The 22,307-nt window shown below is 32.9% G+C and overlaps 2 protein-coding genes across 2 annotated transcripts; one reads left to right on the top strand and one right to left on the bottom strand.

The window, feature by feature from the left end:
* The first annotated feature begins 10,512 nt into the window (after positions 1–10,512).
* LOC140838817 (calcium-dependent protein kinase-like) lies at positions 10,513–16,531 on the top strand. Its single transcript, XM_073205389.1, has 8 exons — positions 10,513–11,602; positions 13,956–14,099; positions 14,181–14,333; positions 14,460–14,569; positions 14,981–15,148; positions 15,242–15,369; positions 16,007–16,106; positions 16,197–16,531. The coding sequence occupies exons 1-8, from the start codon at positions 10,861–10,863 to the stop codon at positions 16,269–16,271; spliced, it is 1,620 nt and encodes a 539-aa protein (XP_073061490.1). The 5' UTR covers positions 10,513–10,860; the 3' UTR covers positions 16,272–16,531.
* A 1,393-nt stretch (positions 16,532–17,924) lies between these two features.
* LOC140838818 (peroxidase 42-like) lies at positions 17,925–19,852 on the bottom strand. The gene is made up of 4 exons (XM_073205390.1): positions 19,542–19,852; positions 19,276–19,464; positions 18,783–18,948; positions 17,925–18,586 (listed from the first exon to the last, which is right to left on the bottom strand). The coding sequence occupies exons 1-4, from the start codon at positions 19,764–19,766 to the stop codon at positions 18,177–18,179; spliced, it is 990 nt and encodes a 329-aa protein (XP_073061491.1). The 5' UTR covers positions 19,767–19,852; the 3' UTR covers positions 17,925–18,176.
* Between the last annotated feature and the right edge of the window lie 2,455 nt (positions 19,853–22,307).

Consider the following 22,307-nt stretch of genomic DNA (forward strand, 5'->3'; position numbering starts at 1 on the left):
ATTATTTTAATCGGGGAGAGATGATCCACTGAGGTAGAATCGCGATTGTTAACCAGTCTTTTCTGGATTTGACACATTCGTTGGCATCTCAAAATTGGTCTCGAATCCCGATTATTGATGTCTATGTGAAAGTTGGATTTGACTGGATTTACATAGTTCGACAAAGGAAAATAACTTTTTTTTTCCATTTTATATATATATATATATATATATATATATATATATATATATATATATATATATATATATATAGTTTTGATATCCTATACAACTACCGTACATACGTATGTGAGCACCGATGAGGTGTTACTCACCTATTGGATGTGATGAAATATAGAAAAATTACGCATCCAATAAGTGTGTGAAACTTCATCGGTGCTCACATAATTGTTCACGGTATGTGTGCAACATATCAAAACTGATATATATATATATATATATATATATATATATATATATATATATATATATATATATATATATATATTGAATTGTGATCCATTGTGTGTTTAAGAGAGAATTTGGTGGACGAAATTTAATTTCATTTGTTGTTTTTATTTGTATTTGTTCAGAGTGTTGATATGACACAGCTGATATGTCATAAAATATGTCATTGAAAATTTTCAACTTATCATATTGCGGATCAAAAGAGTTAAAACTTAAAATTTATTGTACAAAAACTAAACTTTGAAAGACCAACACCCAAAATCGAACAACTCAGTGGAGCGAACAAATTATTTTCTTGTTCAACTAATTGTCTCATATAATAATTTTTATTTTTCGAAAAAAGAAGAAGCAAGTATTGTAGTTTTGGTTAATTTTTTTTCTTTTTAACTCCTATGAAATCAAGAAATATTCATTCTAGCGTATATTTCAGTTAGGTTGTTCAATTTTTACGATGTTTTAATTTATTTTTCATATAGACTAAAATTCAAAATTTGGTAGTTCGGTTCCTAATGATAGAACAAATATAACTGATATATAAGAAATGGTGTAAAATGATTTCCATGTCCATTATCACAAGTCACCGTATATGCCACGTCGGTTAGAAGTGACGTGACAAAGGATATAGATAATGTCATGATGTGCGTTTAGGGATGTTATTCATGCTAATTAGTCATGATGTGATTATGATAACTTGTATTAATAATTGATTGTTATGAATTTCAATTGCATTTATAATAATAATGCAAGAGTGACGCTAAGATGTTTGATCAATAATTAGAAGTTCAATTACTTTTGTCAACATTTTCTAGAACTAGCTTGTCACATATTGGTTGTCCAGTGTGGTTTACACTGACTGATATGATTTGTAGACTATTGCGTTAGTTTGAGGATTTATATAATCTACATCGAATAATAGCGACGGCCGATTCCAACGTTATAATAAACATTAAAATTCATCAACATGTACACATTTTTGACACAATTTTACAGTGTTTATGAGGGTAAAAAGGATTTTATTAACTAGTGCAGATGGAACAAAAAAGAAAGGTACTCATTTTTATTTCTGGATATGTACTTTCATAAGGTTAAAACTAAAATAGTTGTCCCCCGGGTTTGGGCCAAGCTATGGCGATGTAGACAAAACAAGAAACACAATGGCAGGCCGACTCGTGCACCAAATAAATCTTAACTGAAATCTGCGCAACCTACTAGTAAATTTTCCTTAATATATATGTGGTTAATCCGATCCCTAGTAAATCAAACCCTAATCTGGGAAAATAATGCGAAGGAAAGTATGAAGAACGATGTCTCTCTAAAGGCATATTTGACGGCTAAGAATTCTTTGGTGGGACTCGAAAGTAACTTGTCTTTTTTATGAATAAATTCAAAACCTTATCATGATTTCAGTGTCAGTGGCCACAATACAGAGGTCCCTCCAAAAGAGCTTCGAAATGTAGCAGAATAATGAACTTATAATGTAGAGTGAATTTTATGTACTTTTATTAAAGTAGATGTCCTTCAAATCAATTATTAGTTAGAGAATTTATGGACTCAAGTATAATAAACAATCTTTATTTTAATATAATTTAACTTTTTATGGTTTTATTTTGTTTTATCTGTGTACCCATGCAATCAACAAAAATAAAGTCTTTGATTATACTTTAATAAAATGAATCGTAATTCGATTTTGAATCTCATTTGTAATAACTTTATATTCTAATTCGTTCTTAGTCGATTCAGTAGCCTAAAATAAGGATAAAGACCATTTGAGCTTGAGACTAGCATCTGTGATGTTGTGTACGTGTTTCATAGTAAGGGCATAGAAGTGTCCAATCATGCACATAGGTAATCATATGATGATTGTACCGAACAACCCTCCATCGGACTTTCCAAATAGTTATCATTCATCGAGATGAAAAGTCTGTTGTGTTGATTGTACATGATTAGTCCTTACGACTCGGGACAACAATGAGGTTCTACATACTAGGAATGTGCTTTGACTCGTTTACCGACTCGACAGGGTCACAAGGTGGCGAGGTTGGATGCAATTGCGAAATGTGTAGGAGCCAGTGCATTGTAGTCGGGGAGCTATCGAATCTAATATGCAAGCCTCGATGAACTAATGGTTGCAGATTCGATCGAGATATATGAGATGAAGGGACCGTATTGTACGTTAATCATAACCGACTGGTTCTTGTAGGCACTATAAGTGATAACTAGGGAATAATGGGGCGATGCTACTAGACATTCTTACCATGATTCAATGAGTTTAATCAGAAATGATTACTGACATTCTGATGTCCAAATGTTGGTGCATAAAATGGGGAAAATTAGGGTAAGCCTGAATAAAGAAAAATTTCTTGAATCACAAAGAGTTGTGAACTCACGGCTAACTGTATCCCTTAACCATTGAGAGTCATACAAGCACTAGGTCATTTCGTTCTCGTTGAGAGAATAAATTCAAGAAGTTGAATTTATATAAAATTATAATATAGTAAATTCAAGAATTTGAATTTATGATAATTAAATTTTGAGAGAATAAATCCAGAAGTTGAATTTATGAGATATAAATTCAAGAAGTTGAATTTATGATGTTTAAAATTTGGAGAGAATAAATTCAAGAATTTGAATTTATAAAATACGGGAATTTAATTATTAAACTCAAAATTTGAGTTTATTAAATCTTTAATTAAATATATAGTGGATGGTGTATTTGATGGGCTTGTAGGAGTACAAGTCCAACATATTAAATAATTAAAATTCTTAATGGACTTTGGATTAATTAATTAAACTAGTTGGACTAATCCAAATAATTAATCAAGTCTATTAAAGTTAATTATGAAACCTAAATCTTATATTATTAAAATTAGGTCATGAAGACTTGGTTTAAGTAGGAGACTTAAAACCATAGCCTCCAAGTAACCATAATTTCGAAAATCCTCCTCCCATAGCCTCCAAAAATTTCGGCCACCACCTTGAAAAATTTCAAGGATTTTGAGTCGCCTCTCGTTTGAATAAATTTCAACGCAAAATATCTTCTAATTTTCTAGTGCAAGTTAGAAGAAAAACAAATAATCCGTTCGTGGATTTGATTCGAAGATTAAAGAAAGTGGTTCTTGAAGAAAGTTCACAGAGATTTACAACAAGAGCTACATCCGTTAATATCGAAGTAGTTGTTGTCAAGTGAAAAATTCACTAAAGAACAGTCTATTTATGTTTATTTAATTTAAAATGTACGAGTATTCAAAGAAAATTTTGAAAGTTAAAAGAAAATTTAAAATTTCCGTCGTATTTTGGACGCGAGAAAAACGATAAACCAACACATTTGACATTTCTTTTGCTAGATGGTTGAGTTAGTACTAGTGATGTAGGGCTGATGTGAAATATAACAGCAGCAAGTCTTGGCTTGATCAAGTTCGGAGCCGATGTAATAATGGAGTCTTGTTTTCCCCCTTGGATTCAAAACTCATTATACTAACTTAGGCATCTATATTTCTTTGGAAGACCTGTTAAGTGGCTTGCGATTGTTGGCCGGCCGTCTGGCTATCATCTGTACCTAAATATCGAGTTACTCGGGATTATGAATCCGACGTCTCTCGTTTTACCAAATCGGTAGCGAGTGCTGAATGTGCAACCTTATTTTGAACCTTGTATCCGATCAAATATAATCTGTCATTTTCTTTCTCTCTGCCTTGATATTGTTGTTAGGGTATATTCTTCTTCATTTTACTCGCCTTAGATATTATACATTGGTATACACCTTTTTCTTTAACTTGTCTAAGACATTTTATACCGTACCCATTATTCTAAAAAAAATTATTTTTTAATAAAGTTTAACTTTTAAATTTTAAATAATAAATACTTGATTGTATAAAATTTTAAACAAAAAGCCTAAAGACATAAAAATAAAACTCAATATAGTAAGAAGAGTTATGAGATTTGAGTGGGTCTCATGTGAGACCTTCTTACGAATCTTAATCTGTGAGATGGGTCAAACCTACTCATATTCACAATAAAAAGTAATACTCTTAGCATAAAAAAATAATATTTTTTCATGGATAACCCAAATAAGAGATTCGTCTCACAAATACGACCTGTGAGACCGTCCCACACAAGTTTTTGCCATGAAATTTATACATTAACAATTAATTTTAACAATTGAGTGATTTGATATAATTAAAAATATAATAAAAAATAAAAAAAAATGGATTTTCATGTTTACTCTCCTACTAAATCCTTTTAAGCTTGAAGATTAACTATGACGTTTCCTCTTTACTTCCAAAAGGAATCACACCAAAGCAGATGAAGGTCGGAGTTGCCATCGTATGTTGATGCAATTAGCGAACCATCTCATTCGGTGAAAAAAAGAGAGCAATAACTAGTCGATCATTTTAGCTAACCATCGAAAGTTAGTCTATGTTTAATATGCTATATCACGAGTATTTCTTTCTCTTGTTTCAATATCATTAAATCATGTGAATCGCTCATATTTTTATAAAAATTGACATAACATTGATGATCTAAGAACTAACATTTGACCACATGAAGGAAAAATACTCAAATTACAGTGTAGAATAGTCTAACTATTGAGTGAGAACCCTCACCCATCCAATTTAGGCAGAATTCCCAAATTATGACATTAAAATTTATTCATACCATCCAAAATATCCTTCATTCCATTTGTCCTCATCAGGAGCCAAAGTTGTCATTAACAACAATATCCTTTGAATTTCTTATATATATTTCAAAATTACTAAAAAAAAAAAAACACTTCGATTGTACGAATATTTTATTTATTTATTTATTTATATAAAACAAACGAAATACGTCCCCGTGTAAATAAAATTTAATTTGTGGGTGTTTGGTGTGAGTTGATGCAACGGTGAATAGAGAGATTGGTGGCCATCATTTTCAAGGGCCCTTGATTTTGGATTAGACAGTACGAGTGGGCTCCGGCTTGCAGTGACCGGACTTGGACTTTGGGCCCATCCATCCTGTTCGGGCTTGCAGGGGTGGCCCATTATTTCACTTTCATTCAAATTTATTTAAACATATAAGTACATTATTATATAGCCACATTTATTCATCTATAAATTGACATTCTAACCATATAATTGGCACATACTTATCTATATGATGAGAAACTGCTTTGGAAGTTAATTTTTTATTCATTTGTCTATTATCATGTTACCATTTTTTTGTGTATGATAATTTTAAATATAGAAAGATTAATATTCAAATAAATTATTAAAATTATTTTTTCAAAAAATAATAATAATAGGAATCCATTTCAAATAATCAGATATATAACCAAACGCGACCTAACAATATAAATAAGAATAGAGTAGGTCTCTTGTGAGAAGTTCTCACGAATATTTATCTATGAGACATGTCAACCCTATCGATATTCACAATAAAAAGTAATACACTTATCATAAAAAAAAATATTTTTTCATGGATGACCCAAATAAAAGATATGTATCACAAAATACGACCCGTGAGACAGTCTCACACAAGTTTTTACCATAAGATTATGTGTTTTGTGAGACGATCTTAAAAATATCTTTACGTGAGACTGATCAACTCAATTCAGACTTAAAATAAAAAAATTATATTTTTAACATAATTATTATATTTTTAAAAAAAATCAAATTCATCAGCAAAAATTTGTCTCATTTTTGTGTATAAATAATTGGATGCCGGTACAAGAGGAATCTAAAGCTGGGAGACAGATGTGTGGGCCCACCACTCGTGTCCGGATACCACACGTGTCGCACTAACAGCTTAAGTGGAATCTCCAAATTTTCATATGATTCGGCATACGTGTCCGCAAACGATGGGTTTATTGGTTTTTTTTTTTTTTTAAATTTAGGTTTTCTATTTCTGATTTAATATGAAAATTCGGAGCACGACTTTGCTGCGTTAGAATTACAACACATCGAATTGAACGAAGACAGATATAAATCGGACTCGTGAGAGGTGGATGACCAAATCATGTAACCGGGTTTTTTTTTTGGGCTTATGCAAATTGGTCAAGCCGTACGAACTATTGGGCAGTCACTGTCGTATAAATGGGCCGTTAAGCCCAATTGAATATCAAAACTGATAACTATTGGACAATCATGAAAATCAAATACGCCATGGTCGCTATTCCTAATTTAGGGGTGGGCATAAAACCCGAAAAATCGAATAAACCGATCGAATCGAATAATTCGGTTTAAATGGTTCGATTTATCGGTTTTTCGGTCGGTTATGGTTTTAAAATTTATGGAATTCGATTTTCGGTTTTAACCCCCGACAAAACCGAAAAATCGAACCGGCCATATTATTGTTACGTATAAGGTTTTTATGTATAATAGGTCATATTATTGTTAAGTATAAGATTTTTTATGTATAATGGGCTATTAAGATTTAAGAACTTAGTATCATTAACTCTCAATTTTCAATCCGATCGTTTTTTCTTCTTTCCCACCACTCACTAGTCGATGTTTTTTTTTTTCTTTTCTATGTATATTTCTTTAATTTTTTATATACAAAATTAAGTCTCACAAATTAAATGTTTGAAAAATACTATGATTTAGATTTTAAAGACATAAAGTGACGTATAATTTTATTTTGTAACAAATTTTAGCTAACCGTATATAACCGGCCGTATAAACCGAACCGTACTACAAAAAAACCGAACCGAACCGTAATAAAATGGTTCGGTTTTAGACTAGAGATATTCAAAACCGAAAACCGAAAAACCGAACCATTGTAGAGTAAAATCGAACCAAACCGACCGTTGCTCACCTCTAATTCCTATCCAGCCATCCTACTTGACTGGATGAGACCGATTCTAGATCAAATTAAACCGGGTTCCGGATTAGAAGAAAATCGAACCAGAACAATCATGTCAGATATCATATTGGACCTGTTCCCTTATTGGGCATTACGACTTCAACCTAGTGCTCATTTGTAGTTATAATCTCAGTATCAAGCCCAGCCTTTGGGTATTACCCATTTATATGGTTTCAACCAATGTTTTCATAACATAGAATCGGTTTATCTTAAAAAAATCGGTAAAAAAAATCATTCGATACATCTGACCGATTTAACAGAATGGTTGGACCGAAATATTGTTTTGTTATATATGTGTTAATATATTATAGTATAATAAATAATATATTTTAAATTATAAAGCATAAAATATGCATATAAATAGACAAGAAATATATATTTAACAAAGTTTTAAAACTAAATAACTATATACATACATTGAAAATACCAAATATATTTATATATATTTTCTAAAACAAAAATAATAGATTAAATAAATTCTAATACAACTGAAATAATATTTTTAACGAAATCCAAATTTAAAATAATCATACATGTGTATAACAAAATATTTAATATAAGATTTTTAAAATATGAATATTAAATTATCAAACAAAAATAAATCGAAAACTGGTCGAACCGATTTTTCGGTTCGATGTCGGTCTGATATGTGATCGATTTTGATCGGTTCTGGATGATTAATCGGTCAAACGATTTTTATACGATGTCCGGATACCTGATCAATTCTAGGTCGAACCGATTGCTCTGATCCGATTTTAAAACAGTAGTTTGAACTAGGAGTGTCAAAAATAAACCCGACCACCAACCTTCAGGTTCAGGTTGGGGTTTTTTAGGGTTGGAATTAGATCGAATTCGACTCAAAATTCGACCTCAAAAAAATTGAGTTAGTTGGGTTCGAGTGAACTTAAATAAGAATTGAGTCACCAATTAACCTAATCTCAACCAATCCATTTATATATTTTTTTTCATTATGCAAACATCTCATGCCTTTTTATTTTAGTGCTAAACACAACACTATTTCTGAACGGATTTAGACTTTAACACTTTTCAATACATTTAATTTATTATATAGGAATTTGCCACCTTTCAAAGTTTAAAAATTACTTTGTGATACTTGGAAAAATCTATTTCTATATATTAATATCATAAATTTTTATCGTGTAATATTTATTTGGTGAAACATTCGAATTTTCTTGTCAGTTGCTTTTTTTTTTTTGGTGTGTGAAGCAATTAACAGTTTAAATGATTAGACTCTTAAATTTAAATATTTAAACCAATGAAACCTAATTATAATATTTAGTCGATATTTTGTTATTATGTATTTAAATTAAAATATTATTATTATTATTATTATTATTATTATGTGTTTTGAATTTTTATTAATTAATTTACAAAAAAAATATTGAATAGTAAAAAAATTAGATCAGATTCGGATTCGAGTTCGAATTATAGTTTATGGGTTTGTTCGAGTTCGGATAGAGAAATTTTTTTAATTCCATTGCTTCATCCCCGTTTGAACCCTACAAAATCGACACCCTAATTTCAATGGGCCACATGAAGAGCTACCTTATTGGGTATTACCCGTACGTATAGTTTCCATTTGTAATGTTTTACCACTTTCAGCCCAGTACGCATTTATTATTAAAGACATATCTATCAAGTTCAGTCAAACACGGTAGATGAGATTCTACTTATGTGGAAACTATCATCACTTCATTTCAACGGATAAAATCTTATCAAACATACAATTTCAAAAAAACAAAAAGTGTGTTCCAACACCTTCCGTTGTTTGGATGTTGTTATTACCTTTATACGTAGTTTCCATTTGTGATGTTTTACCCACTTCAGCCCGTCACCCATTTTTTATTTATTTATTTTTGTAACAGAATTCGCAGCCGCCACTCTCCGTAGGTGTGAACTTTATAAACTTTCGGGTTGAACACATTGACATGCAAACTGCGTCAACCAGATAAATCGCACCCGAAAATCTTATATGACATCCTGACTCAAAAAAGTGATATGTAGAAAATAGAACATGTAACTAATCAGTCACAAATATACCCACTCCACTAATTTGTACATCACTCGAAAGCAACACAAAACCCATTTATTATTATAATCCTATCCCGGTGTTTATTTAATTTCTTAAACCTTTTCTTTTTCATATTTTATTAATATTGGTGCACTGCTTGAATGACAAAGTCCAGGCCAGCCACTGCTTTAATGCACCAAGATTTGTAATTTATTCCGGGGGCACAATGCTTGAAATATTAATCGCTAGGTTTTGTATGAGACGATTTTATGGATATTTATTAATGAAACGAGTCAACTCTACTTATGTTTATAATAATAAATTAATAATTTCTTATGAGTGACCAAAATAAGAGATTCTTATCACAAAATTGACTCGTGAGACCGTCGTATAAAAAGTTTTTGAGAATATTAATTTGTCATTTACTTCATATAATTTGAGATTATTTGTTTAATGATTTGTGTTACCTTTCTTTCAGATTTTTTTAAGGAATCACCCGATATTTGGTAATGGATTTTGTTGAATATGATATATTGTACTGCACTAAGTTAGGTACTATTAGTAAAGAGATTAATATGTGAAAATGTTGTTTTGCGGTATTTTAATTATTTTATATTTTGTTAATGGTGTTTTGATAGCTCATGGTTTTGTTATTTATTGATTGTTTGCATTGTAATTAACTATTAAGATATTAAAATTTCATTTTATTTTTTTTGGATAATTAGTATTTTTCGTCGTAAGGTGGTTAAGTTTTGAGACTTGAAACGAGAAATTATACTTTCGGTAAACTTGGTTATCATTTTAATTTGACATAACTATTAATGGATGTGAGTAAGTCTCTTGTGAGACGGTCTCACATATCTTTATCTGTGAGACGTGTCAGCCCTACCGATATTCACAATAAAAAGTAATATTCTTAGCATAAAAATAATATTTTTTTATGGATGATCCAAATAAAAGATCATTCTCACAAAATACGACCTGTGTAAGTCCGTCTCACACAAGTTTTTGTCGTATCGTTTTTTTTTTTTTAGAAATGTCATTGGGGTCATATGGTTTTTGGGGAGTAAAATGTGTTTGTTCCAGTACAGACAAATCAATTAATCATCATAATCACCCAAATTTAAAAGCAAATTTAAAATATTATCTTTTAGGAAACCTCGTTTTTCTTGCACCAAAACAATAAAAAATTAAGAAGGAAAGGCAAAACGTGTATAAAACACTCGACCAAAGAGCTGTAGAGAGTCAAGTCAACACGCTGAAAGATGCCATTTTCTGATCTTTAAATCACCGTGGTGATTCTTCCACGCTAGGCCGAGGTTAATCACCGAAAATCTTTAGGAGCTTACTTCGGTCCCAATCACTGCTCCTGGCCAGGTTTCATTTCCAAGTTTTTAGTTTTGATTTTCCATTTCTTATCTCGAAGTCTGAATCTTTTCACGGATTTGTCAAGGGAAGCCCGTTTCAGTCACAGGATTAGAAAAAATCCGTTCATAAATCTGGAATATTGACCCCATTTTCGTTTTCTACCAGAAAAAGAAATGGGGGGGTGTTTCAGCAAGAACAAATATACAAACCCCGATACCAATGGCTATAGATCAGGAAGAACAGCAAACACAGGATACCAGCAAAGCCACCAAGATCATCAAAAACCATCAACCCACTATACCCCCCAGCCGCAGCCGGAGCCTGAGAGGCACCACCACCAGCAACAATCCGAGAGGCTCCCCCACCAGCAATTGCAACCTCAAAACCAGATTCAAAAATTAGAGCCCAATAACATTTTAGGAAAGCCCTTTGAGAATGTCAAGTCAAATTTCAACATTGGTAAAGAATTGGGTAGGGGTCAATTTGGGGTAACTTATTCTTGTACTGAGATTGGATCTGGGTATCCATATGCCTGCAAGTCAATATTGAAGAGGAAACTTGTGAGTAAGAATGATAAGGAAGATATGAAGAGGGAGGTTCATATAATGCAGCACTTGAGTGGGCAGCCTAATATAGTGGAATTCAAGGGTGCTTATGAGGATAGAATGTCTGTGCATCTAGTAATGGAGCTTTGTGGTGGAGGGGAGCTTTTCGATAAGATTATTGCTCAGGGGCATTATTCTGAGAGCTTAGCCGCTGATCTTTGTAGGCAGATTGTGAATGTTGTGCACCATTGCCATTTTATGGGTGTGATGCATAGGGATCTCAAACCTGAGAATTTCTTGCTCTCAAGTAAGGATACGAACGCAAGGCTGAAAGCAACAGATTTCGGGCTCTCTGTTTTTATTGAAGAAGGTGTGTATTTTTCTTGCTTATGGTGCTAAACGTATATCTCTTCCTTAGTTGTGACAATCATGTCAGTTGAGCATATCACTGTATGAGCCCTGCCTTGTGCTCCATGTTTAGCCTTTCATGAATAGTTATTTGGATTTCAGTAACACGTATAAATAAAGTTAAACATTAGGAAACACTTTTAGCATTTCTGAAAGAAGCGTTTGATAATGGTTAAGCACTTAAGCTCATCTATGAGTATTTACCTTCTCGCCTCTTCATGAATTGCATTTTGAGCTCATTTGTGATTGCTTATCTTTGCATCTCTTCATGGATTGCGATTAGAGTCATGACCTCTGGCTATGATTCATATTAACGATAAAGGGGGGAAATCTATTCACATCCAAATCTTGGTACAGTTTCTGCTATCTTAAGAAAAAGCTATAGGACTGTCACAAATCACTGTATTGGTTGGTTTGATATTCATAACGCCATGGAGAATGAATGGTCTATCATCGATCCTATTTAAAACCCAAAGCTACAGTTTTCGTCTTTATCCCCATCTCTCATAGTTCAGAAAATGTAAATCTAGAAAAAGTTGGAAAGGTAAAGGACTGTGGATGGCACTATCAGAGGGACATGCTGAAAGAAAAATCGGCATCAAAGATAAGGTGTTGGTGGAGGAACCCAATCCTTCATTTTATATCTTCATCTTCAACATGCCATTCACATTTTTTGAAAAAAAAATAAAAATTCTTGGCCATTGAAAGCATGTGCACCCATAAAATATGTCATAGGTTTTCCTCTTCTGAAAAAAAAAGTATTTGAACCAGAAAGGAGATCAAGAGCTAATGAGAACAAGTAAAATTGTCTATGAAGAACACATTACAATCCTTAAAAAATCTAAAGGAATAAAAGATTTGAATGTCCTTGTTTACATGTTAATGGCATAATATAATCTATTGGATGAAATCATGAAAGGGGGAGAGGAAACTAATGAATATTGGAAAGATGATTTTGTGTAAAATTTGTGATTAGAAGAAGTTTTTAGTGAGGGTCTAATAGTCAATATGTTTCAAGAATGGAATTCACATCTTCATTAATCCAATCAACCAAACTCATTAATAGTTATGTCACATTATTTCGATCATACAAAATTATATTGTTTATCTTCTGATGAACTTGGTTATCTTATCAAGCCAGCGAAACACATTCTCAGTGTTAATGCAAATTAGGTGGTATAAATCTTTGACTGATGAGAACCATCACTTCTTTTCTTAGTGTATGACTCTTCGGTTTTCCAATCAAAGTATATCTTTCCAGAGTTGGTTAACATTTCGAAATTAGTACATTCGTGTGATAGCCCTATATCTGATTTTGTTTGGGTTCATGATAGCTTTTCTGTAAGTTGAAATCTTCATTCTAGGAAGGGAAGTTCTTTTAGTAAAAGATGTAGAAGTGGAGTTCTTATTAGAGCATGCTAGTTTGTATGAAGTTGACTGATTGAAGGGTTTGGTCGTTGGAGAGTTTATGCACATTCTCTTAAAAATTTCTTTTTTTTTTCTATTTGATCAATGATCCAGCTTTATTACCTTATAAGTTATTAATTGTAGTTTGGAATCTTCAATTCCTTCAAACTTACAAGTACTTAATTGGATTTTATCACTTAATAAATTGAATGCTTATAATGTACTACAATGGAAAAAACCTCTCGGTGTCCTCGAGCTGGTTTGTACTATGCAGAGATGGCGATGAAACTAAATATCACATTTTACAATCCTATGGATTCATTACATCAATGTGGTAAGAACTTGATGAAATTCGGGTTTCAATGGTTGTGACAGGAGAAAATAACATTATAGTGGGAAAGAAGAAATCGAAAAATTCTGGAAGATACTGATAATATCATTTATCTGGGAATTGTGGAAAGAAAAGAAACCAACAGATTATTGAAGGATACATGGTGAGATATCTCAACTGTGGGCAAAAACAGAAATTGGTCGCACTTTAAACACAGGAGACAAAGATTTCAATATTTTCATTTAGTTCCTTAGTAAAATTGTATGGCAACTTATATTAGCTTAAGTCAATGCTGATGTTATTCTTGTCAAGATTAGGCATTCAATTGGTTTGTTAATTTGTCTTTTCAAAACAATGGATGAATGTCTTATCCTTTGTTTGTACATTTTAATTTATCAATAAATTTTGTTTCTTATGCCAAAAAAGAAAAAAAATTACATAAGCATTTCTTTTGTATGGTCTTTAATGAAATTTCATGCCTCGAATCAATTAATTTCAGTAAAACTATTAGCTGGCATTTCAGTGACATCTTGTATTTTCTGCATTAATAACTAGCAATATCATAAATAACTTTCAGGAAAGATTTATCGCGACATAGTTGGCAGTGCATATTATGTTGCTCCTGAAGTGTTGCGGCGAAGCTATGGGAAGGAAATAGATATATGGAGTGCTGGTGTTATTTTGTACATCCTCCTCAGTGGTGTGCCTCCATTTTGGGCTGGTAAAATCAATCTCGATTTATGTATACGCATTTTGCGCGTTAGTTCCTTTCTAAAATGATTCTTTGATTCATATGCGGCAGAAACTGAAAAGGGCATATTTGATGCTATTTTGAAAGAAGAAGTTGATTTTGACAGCCAGCCATGGCCTTCCATATCCTCCAGTGCCAAAGATCTTGTTCGAAAAATGCTGACAAAGGATCCAATAAAAAGAATTACCTCTACTCAAGTACTTGGTATATCTAATATTCAATATTATAATTGACACTTGAACTAAACTCTTTTGTCAAAGAACGTTCATTCGTTTTATAATGTCTTCAATTCATCTTTAACTTAAAACAATCATTGTACTGATTTTCAAGAGCACCCTTGGATTAAGGGACAAGCCCCTGACAAGCCAATCAATAGTGCGGTTCTTTCCAGAATGAAGCAGTTCAGGGCAATGAATAAGCTTAAAAAACTGGCACTAAAGGTAAACCTTTCTTCTGTTTTCACTTTGGATAAACATTCTGCAAACTGGAAAGTTAGAGTGATCAAATTTTTAAGGAATCTTGCTCTTTATGCCGCCAAATATGTATAGTGTTAAATTGTTTGAATACTCCTCTGCCTTCTGTAAGATGCTCAATTTTCGGTCGTTTAAATTTCTTGAACAAATATATCACATCACTATTTGTTATAATCACTTGATATATCTCTCAGAACGACATTGTTTCTGTTCGTTCTGGTACGATTCACCATTTTCTTCTGCATGTGTGGCTGTTAGTTCTGTGATGTTAATATTCGGCAGAACTCAGAAGATACAATCACAGAATGAAAAAGGTTGACTAAGAACAAGGCCAAAACAGATGGATTTTGGTTATTAAGATTGCTGGAATAAATGCAGGTTATTGCAGAAAGCTTGTCGGAAGAAGAAATCAAAGGTCTTAAAGCAATGTTCACTAATATGGACACAGATAAGAGTGGTACCATCACCTACGAAGAATTGAAAACGGGATTGGCTCGGCTTGGATCAAAACTGTCTGAAGCCGAAGTAAAACAACTTATGGAAGCGGTAATTAGCACGTCATTAAGTAGAGAATTTTATTGGGCATTATGCAGTTTGATCACAACTTTTCATTTTAACAATTCAAGCTATTGATATCAGGCTGATGTCGATGGTAATGGGACGATAGACTACATTGAATTTATCACTGCCACGATGCACAGGCATAAGCTTGAAAGAGATGAACATCTGTTTAGTGCATTTCAGTTTTTCGACAAAGATAGCAGTGGGTAAGTGTATCTTTCTTTTCTTTTCGCTAAATGCGGCATAGTTCTCTTGAATACTTGGTGTGATTCCAAATTGAAATAAGAAAAATTAAATTCAGGGTTTTTTTTTAATCATCAAGCTTGATTATGCTAGTTCAACGTTTTTAAATTTGACACGAGTTGTTTTGGTGATCAATTATCTAGATATCACTTTCATAAAAGCTCTAGTTCATGGGGGATAACTTGGCCAAGGTTTTGAATTTTTTTCGACACGGCTTCTCACATATAACAGTATAAGCATGAGATTGCGAATACATATTTGTAATCATTGATAAAAGGTAGACATGTAAGTTCTGGGGCATTTGGCAACAAATGCCTAGAAATAAGCACCAAAGACCAATTTTATGAAACGGTTTTCTTTTTCTGAACACCGCCAATACTGTGGCAGGAGGTTTGGCGGATGTATGTGCCTGTTTATATCTATTGGGTTTGGTGCACCAATGGTTCTGGACTTGTGACTCCTGATTATGATACTCTGTTATAAACCATTTTTTTCAGAAGTCTGAGCTCTAGGAGATGACTCAATGATTCTTTCAAAGCTAATTACCTCAAGCTCTACTATCAAGAAATATAATCATTTTGTTTTTCTTATTAACGTCAGCTATATCACGAGAGATGAACTGGAAAGTGCTATGAAGGAGTACGGCTTGGGGGACGAGGCCACCATCAAGGAAATAATCTCAGAGGTGGATACAGATAATGTATGTACATCAACTTGTATTAAGATATCATACAGCTTTATAGCCCCTTGGGATTACACAAGGCATTTTTTACATGCTTACATGTTACAGGATGGACGAATCAACTATGAGGAGTTCTGTGCAATGATGAGAAGTGGAATGCAGCAACCTGCGAAGCTGTTTTAGAGCACATGTTTTAAGCAGGATGTTCTCTAACACGTGACAGAGTTCTGCTTATGAAGATATTGAAATGTATTGGTTCCCCATTGGATCATCTCATATATTTTCATTTCTTCGAATCGAGTATGGTTAGGTTTGTGAGGCTTCTCAAGTTCAAGATTGTTTGTAATTGTCGAGTTTATGCATAAATTATCCAGTTTTAGAATTAATACTTATCTCAAAGACCTTGAGGAAATAGTTTTTTATAAAATTTATTTCTCGTTTCATGGAAGGAAAGTCAGTGAAAAATCTCTAATCAAAATATTTTTTTTGGTTTCACTTCCTATCCACAAAATTGTGGTATTATGTCATACAAAATGTGGTATACTCCATGTGGAAATGTGATACTAAAAAAGTACTCAGAGATTGAACACAAAAAAAATCGACGGTTGGAGATTGAAAGTCAATTTCCTGTTTCATGGACCTCATGCAATATTCCTATTGGGAATGCATTTGAAGGAAATATTTAGCTTGTAAGGTCAAACACATACTAACATTCATATAGCCGGCAAAACCAATCAATCACTCTGTATATTTCAGCAGCTGAATATGGTCCAATATCAATACATCTTCACCGAACATAATTTTTTTTCTATAGTCTCTCATTAACACAAAAAATGATGTTACACTTTCTGAGCCTTCAAGTGTTTTCGTATGCAATTTGGTATAAAATATTAACAATCTAGAATATATATATATATATATATATTGGTATAAAATATTAACAATCTAGAATATATATATATATATATATATATATATATATATATATATGAGTATTCAAACATTAATAACTATTTTGATATTAATGACAAGTTTTTTTCGGATGAAAATTTATTATAAAATTTTGAAAAATTGCTATTAATATAAGATATTTTATCACTAAATATTTCAAATCCGACACTAATATATGATTTCTGAGTACCCAAACATGTATAACAAATTTTGTTATTAATGACACGTTTTTTTCGGATGAAAATTCGCTACGACATTGAAAATATGATATTGATATATGATATTTGAGTATTAAATGTTTCAGATCTGACACCAATATATAATTTTGAGTACCCAAAACATATATTACAAATTTTTGGCATTAATGACTCATATTTTTTTTGAATAAAAATTTGTACAAAATATAAAAATGTGATACTAATATATAATATTTGAACACACAAACAAATGTAAAAAAATATCGATATTAATATAATTGCACCAATTTTATACTTAAAAATTAATTTTTATATCAAATTTAAAACAATATGTCCTGGTATATCACACATATCTTCCAAATTTTCAATATTTAATACTCAATTTCATATGAAAAATAATTGTGAACCCTAAGAGTGTTGCCGAAAAAAATTTGATCCAACAGAAATTGATTGCTGTTGAGGATTTAAAAACAAATCTCCCTCTTACTCTCTCTAGGCATACACATATACAACCAACCATATTTACTAGTGTGGAGGAATCTTATCCTCGCATCATCAACTTTCATAAAATCATTCCCTTTAAGTGAGGGGGCCCTTAATTTTTTTCCTTGTCAAGCTTTATTTTCTTTATGAAAACAAGTTCACTTTCAAACAAAATTAGAGTTCAAGAACCAAAGAACAAGCATGATTCTTGCTTCTGAAAATTCAACATACATTACTAACACAAAGCAAGCAGCCAAATATCCTACACATCCACCACCTTCAATCCTTACAACAATTCCACACAACCATTTTCCATATGAACTCCATACACCGAAAAACAACCTGCAGTACAAAGAAACAGATCAACAATTGAAATTGGCCAGTGGCCATCACAACCTTCTTCTTGCCACGAACAGAAGAGAAGCTGTCTTATTTGTCACTTGCACTCCTCACTCTTTCAATGGAGCTTATTGGCAAGATTGCATTGTTTTCTGATTTCACCCTTTGTGCCTGTGAGAGGGTTGTTCTCAGACAAAATGGTGATGGCTCTAGCAAACTCTGAGAAGAAGTAATCTTGACTTTTGGCCATTTTCTTGACGAAGGGCTTGGTTCTCTTGTCTGTGGCTAGTTGGTGATCCACAATCAACAGGCCCTTGTTGTCCAATATGTTTCTGTAGTAATTGTTGTCGAGCTTCATTGGCGTGCCACGATCGTTTCTCACGTACTGCACGGCCTTAGGATCCGGGATTGCATCGGGACACTTGTAGAGCATGTGCTGAACATGATCAGGGTTCAGTGCTGGATCCACCTCCGGGTATAGACGGTGAACCAGCTTCACACAGTGGGTTCTGCCTACACTGTGAGAGCCTGTAACATGACAATTACCATCAAATCTGTTGTCTAACTGATAAAAATTTACTTTCTGTGACGTGGGGTTTATTCAAAAGATCATACTTCTCTTGATAATTGGTGGATCTATGATAAAATTATAGTGTTATATGACAATGATGATTAATTCTTGAATGTAAATGAATTCTAGGTGGATAAAATTGTAGATTAGTACCAAGTAAAGCAACTACTCCAGCGGTATCAATTCCAATACTAGCAAAGCGCTCAAGTACAACAGTCAAGCTCTCATTGTGATCTGGCAAGTACTGTTCAAGTATATCTGCTCGGCTTTTCCTACCATCTCTTCTTCCAGTTTTAAGGGGAATGTATGGCCCTCCAACCTGTCCAAAAACAAAAAAGAAAAAAAATTATATAAAAAAAAAGAATTACAAATAAGTGTCCCTGGTAAAACACCAAATTGGGTAGATCCACAAATAGAGGCACTTAAAAACTGGAAACTTCCATTGACCAAAACATGATACATCAACCATTTTAGCATGAGAATGTTGAGAAAGGACAAGAATTTGAGTCAGAAACTCAGGAAGGCGGTGTTTGCCAAAATTTGGGAAATTCTAAAACAAGTGAATATCCGAGAACTTATGTCGAGTTTTCCAGCGTACTAAAACATGGATATTCAAGAAAATGAAAATAAGGGAGCACAAACTTACAGAAGCAATGCCATCTCTAGCGGACAAAACAAGAATATCCGCGCACGAAACCACACCAGGGCATTCCCTCTCTAGAGCCTCCTTAATAGTCTCAAGATACCTGAAATTCCTCATCCCGAAACTCCTATCTGTCTCCTTTTCAGACAAAACCCTCCTCGTTGAATCCAGCAATAAAGATGCATCACACGACTGCAACACAAAAAAAAACAGCATAAAAACAGATGGATCTATAAGCCTAAAATATCTCAAACAAAACTGTAAATTACCTCAACGAAACAGTCGTGGAAAATGTTCCTAAGCCAGGAAAACGCAGTGTTCTTATGGCGTTTGTACAGTAATCTGACTTGTTCTTTGATGATATCTTCAGCTTGAGGGCAAGAGTCCTTGTAGTAGTTGATGACAAGGCCTAGATCTTCACTTTCTGCAGAAGCAGAGAGGGATGCAAGGTAGAGGGTTGCAAGGAAGAAGAGAGCTTTGGAAATGGAAGCCATTGCTGCACTTTGCAAAGGTCACTGACCTTGAGCTTTCTCTTATATCACTTGGCTGCTTGCTTAAACAATGGGGGAGAGAGAAGCAGAATTTCTCTCAATTTTTCTTTTTTATATATTTATTTATAATAATAACTAGAATTAACATTTGGATCTTCTAATATAGCTGAAAACACAACATTAGATATCGTATACTTCTTACACGAAATAATAAATTGATCATCTTGTTTCCTTCCGATAACTTTTCAATTTTATCTAATATTACGTTATATCTATCCGATGATCATTTCGTATAAAAAACACACAAATATTCAACTATAACATCGGATCCAATCCATAGAATTAGGGCCTGAATTGGTAATAACTTGGACTTTTCTGAAATTTTTGAATTTTAAAATTATTTTGATGCAGATTCCTTTGGCCTTATTTGAGCAGCCTTACTCCTTCCTACTTCTTTTTACCTACGAAGGGTAAATTTTAAGATAACCCAACAACTTAGATTCATTCTCTATTAATATAAAGTATGATAAGATTTAGTTTTAGCTTTTTAGCTCCACATGTTTTATGGTTTTAGCTTCTTGATCTTTTTGAGTACAAAATAGGCATGTAGTGGTTGAACTTTGGCTTAAATGCATAAATTTTTGGTCTCGATAAACTGTAATCGAGTATATAATTTACCATATATGTAAGTAAGATACGTAAATTAAACATCAAACAGACAGTCAATGCCCCAATTTTGTAACCACTCGGTAAACAGTAAATATCACAACACTTGCATCAGCAACCTTAATGAGAAGAAATATTGCACTTATTTTTTCAAAGTTTCTCTCCAAAGGGTCATAGGTAAAAAAGGGCTAGCGACCTTGTTATCCGATTTAGGCGTCACTAAGCTGTCATTCTCTTCTGTAGAGTATGTTAGTGAGATTGGGATGCAAAGGGGCGGATGGCTTCTTACAGGGATACAATATTATTTTAAAGGAAATTCTCGTGGACGAGCATGATTTATGTCCGAATGACGGGAATTTGATATAGGTGTTGAAATTATGATAACTATATGAATTTTATTAGCCAATTGGTATGTCATTGAATTTTTCATATACTTATTTTGTCAGTATACTAAATTATTGCAGAAATAATGACGAATAGGCATGATATAATAAAGTTCAAGTGGAGCAATTATATGTTGTGTAAAATAAAAATACAATCATTTTTAAGAATAAAGAATTGTTTGGCAGCTATTGGAGATAGAACAAGGGAAATGACAGACGATGGAAAGTGAAATGAGATTAATGATAATGTTTTTGTTAATTTAAACTTGGTCATAACAGACGAAATACTGTCAAGTAGAAAAAGACGGCAACATATATCTGAGATACTCTAAAAAATACACGATGTCAAGTCACTGCACAACAAAATTTTCCTAAAATGAAAATTCTCATCGACGACCGACAATGTCAACATATTAAGTTCTATATTTCTCCAACTCACCTCTATGGGGCATAAAATAGAGGAAAATGAACGTTCATAGCTTCTACTTCAAAGTCTACAATATTCATATGATCAATTTATCATCAAATTAACCAACAATATCTTTTTGGGCTCTATAAAATTCAACGATGTCTTAACTGCGGTTCTCGGAGTAGGAAGACGAAGCAAGAATAAGGAAGATAGATTGATAACTTCGAAACAAATAGAGGTTTTGCCAATAATATATGAAGATTTATGGACCGTGACTCGAATGAGAGCCAAAAGTTAGGTAGATCAAAGTTGATAACTAAAAAGAAAAATATTTACTGCTTTAAATGTGGCGGTAAAAGATACTTCAAGAAAGAGTGTACGAGTATCGAGAAGAATTATCAAGAAAATGTTATGAATACTTCATGCGGTGGTGAAATATTATTAAGTGAAGCAGCAATAGTTGTTGTAGGCAAACACAAGTGTTTGAGGAGAGACAATGGATGTGGATATACTAGTGATGAATTTGATTCATTTTTCCAACATGATGACATCAAAATACAGTTCATGACGGCTTACACACATCAACATAGTGAAGTGGCTGAGCGGATGAACATGACCTTGCTGGACAGAATAAGAGTCATGTTGAGGACTGTGGGTCTAGCCAAGTCATTCAATTAAGACCACTAGTTATATCATCAACCATTCTCCTTAAGTGGTGACTGATCTAAACGCTCCGAGGAAAATGTGGATGGAGAAGCCGACCGATTATTCTCATTTACATATATTTGGAAGTCGTGTGACTGTTATGTACAATGATAAAGAAATATCGAAGTTGGATTCAAAATCCAGAAAGTGTAACTTCTTGGGTTATGCTGATGGAGTAAATGGATTTCGCTTGTGGAATCCGACTGTTCACAAGCTTGTCATCAGCAGAGATGTATTCGAGAAGTATAAAGTAAAGGGAGACAAAGCACATGGAATTCATAAACCACTATAATTCAGGTGGAAATTAGACGACAAAGATCAAATTTATTGTGAAGCAGTACCTGAGCATGAAAAACAAGAACGTGTTGAGTCTGAAGTTTC

Source organism: Primulina eburnea, chromosome 8 (assembly GCF_022965805.1).
Source record: "Primulina eburnea isolate SZY01 chromosome 8, ASM2296580v1, whole genome shotgun sequence".
NCBI classification, from domain to species: domain Eukaryota; kingdom Viridiplantae; phylum Streptophyta; class Magnoliopsida; order Lamiales; family Gesneriaceae; genus Primulina; species Primulina eburnea.

Excerpts from the sequence above, each read along its gene's own strand:
- LOC140838817 (XM_073205389.1), top strand. The coding sequence starts at position 10,861 with ATGGGGGGGTGTTTCAGCAAGAACAAATATACAAACCCCGATACCAAT. Across the intron at positions 11,603-13,955 it reads CTCTGTTTTTATTGAAGAAG|GAAAGATTTATCGCGACATA; the intron begins GTGTGTATTTTT and ends AATAACTTTCAG. Across the intron at positions 16,107-16,196 it reads CAGAGGTGGATACAGATAAT|GATGGACGAATCAACTATGA; the intron begins GTATGTACATCA and ends TACATGTTACAG.
- LOC140838818 (XM_073205390.1), bottom strand. The coding sequence starts at position 19,766 with ATGGCTTCCATTTCCAAAGCTCTCTTCTTCCTTGCAACCCTCTACCTT. Across the intron at positions 19,465-19,541 it reads TCCACGACTGTTTCGTTGAG|TCGTGTGATGCATCTTTATT; the intron begins GTAATTTACAGT and ends TTTGTGTTGCAG. Across the intron at positions 18,587-18,782 it reads TGGAGTAGTTGCTTTACTTG|GCTCTCACAGTGTAGGCAGA; the intron begins GTACTAATCTAC and ends GTCATGTTACAG.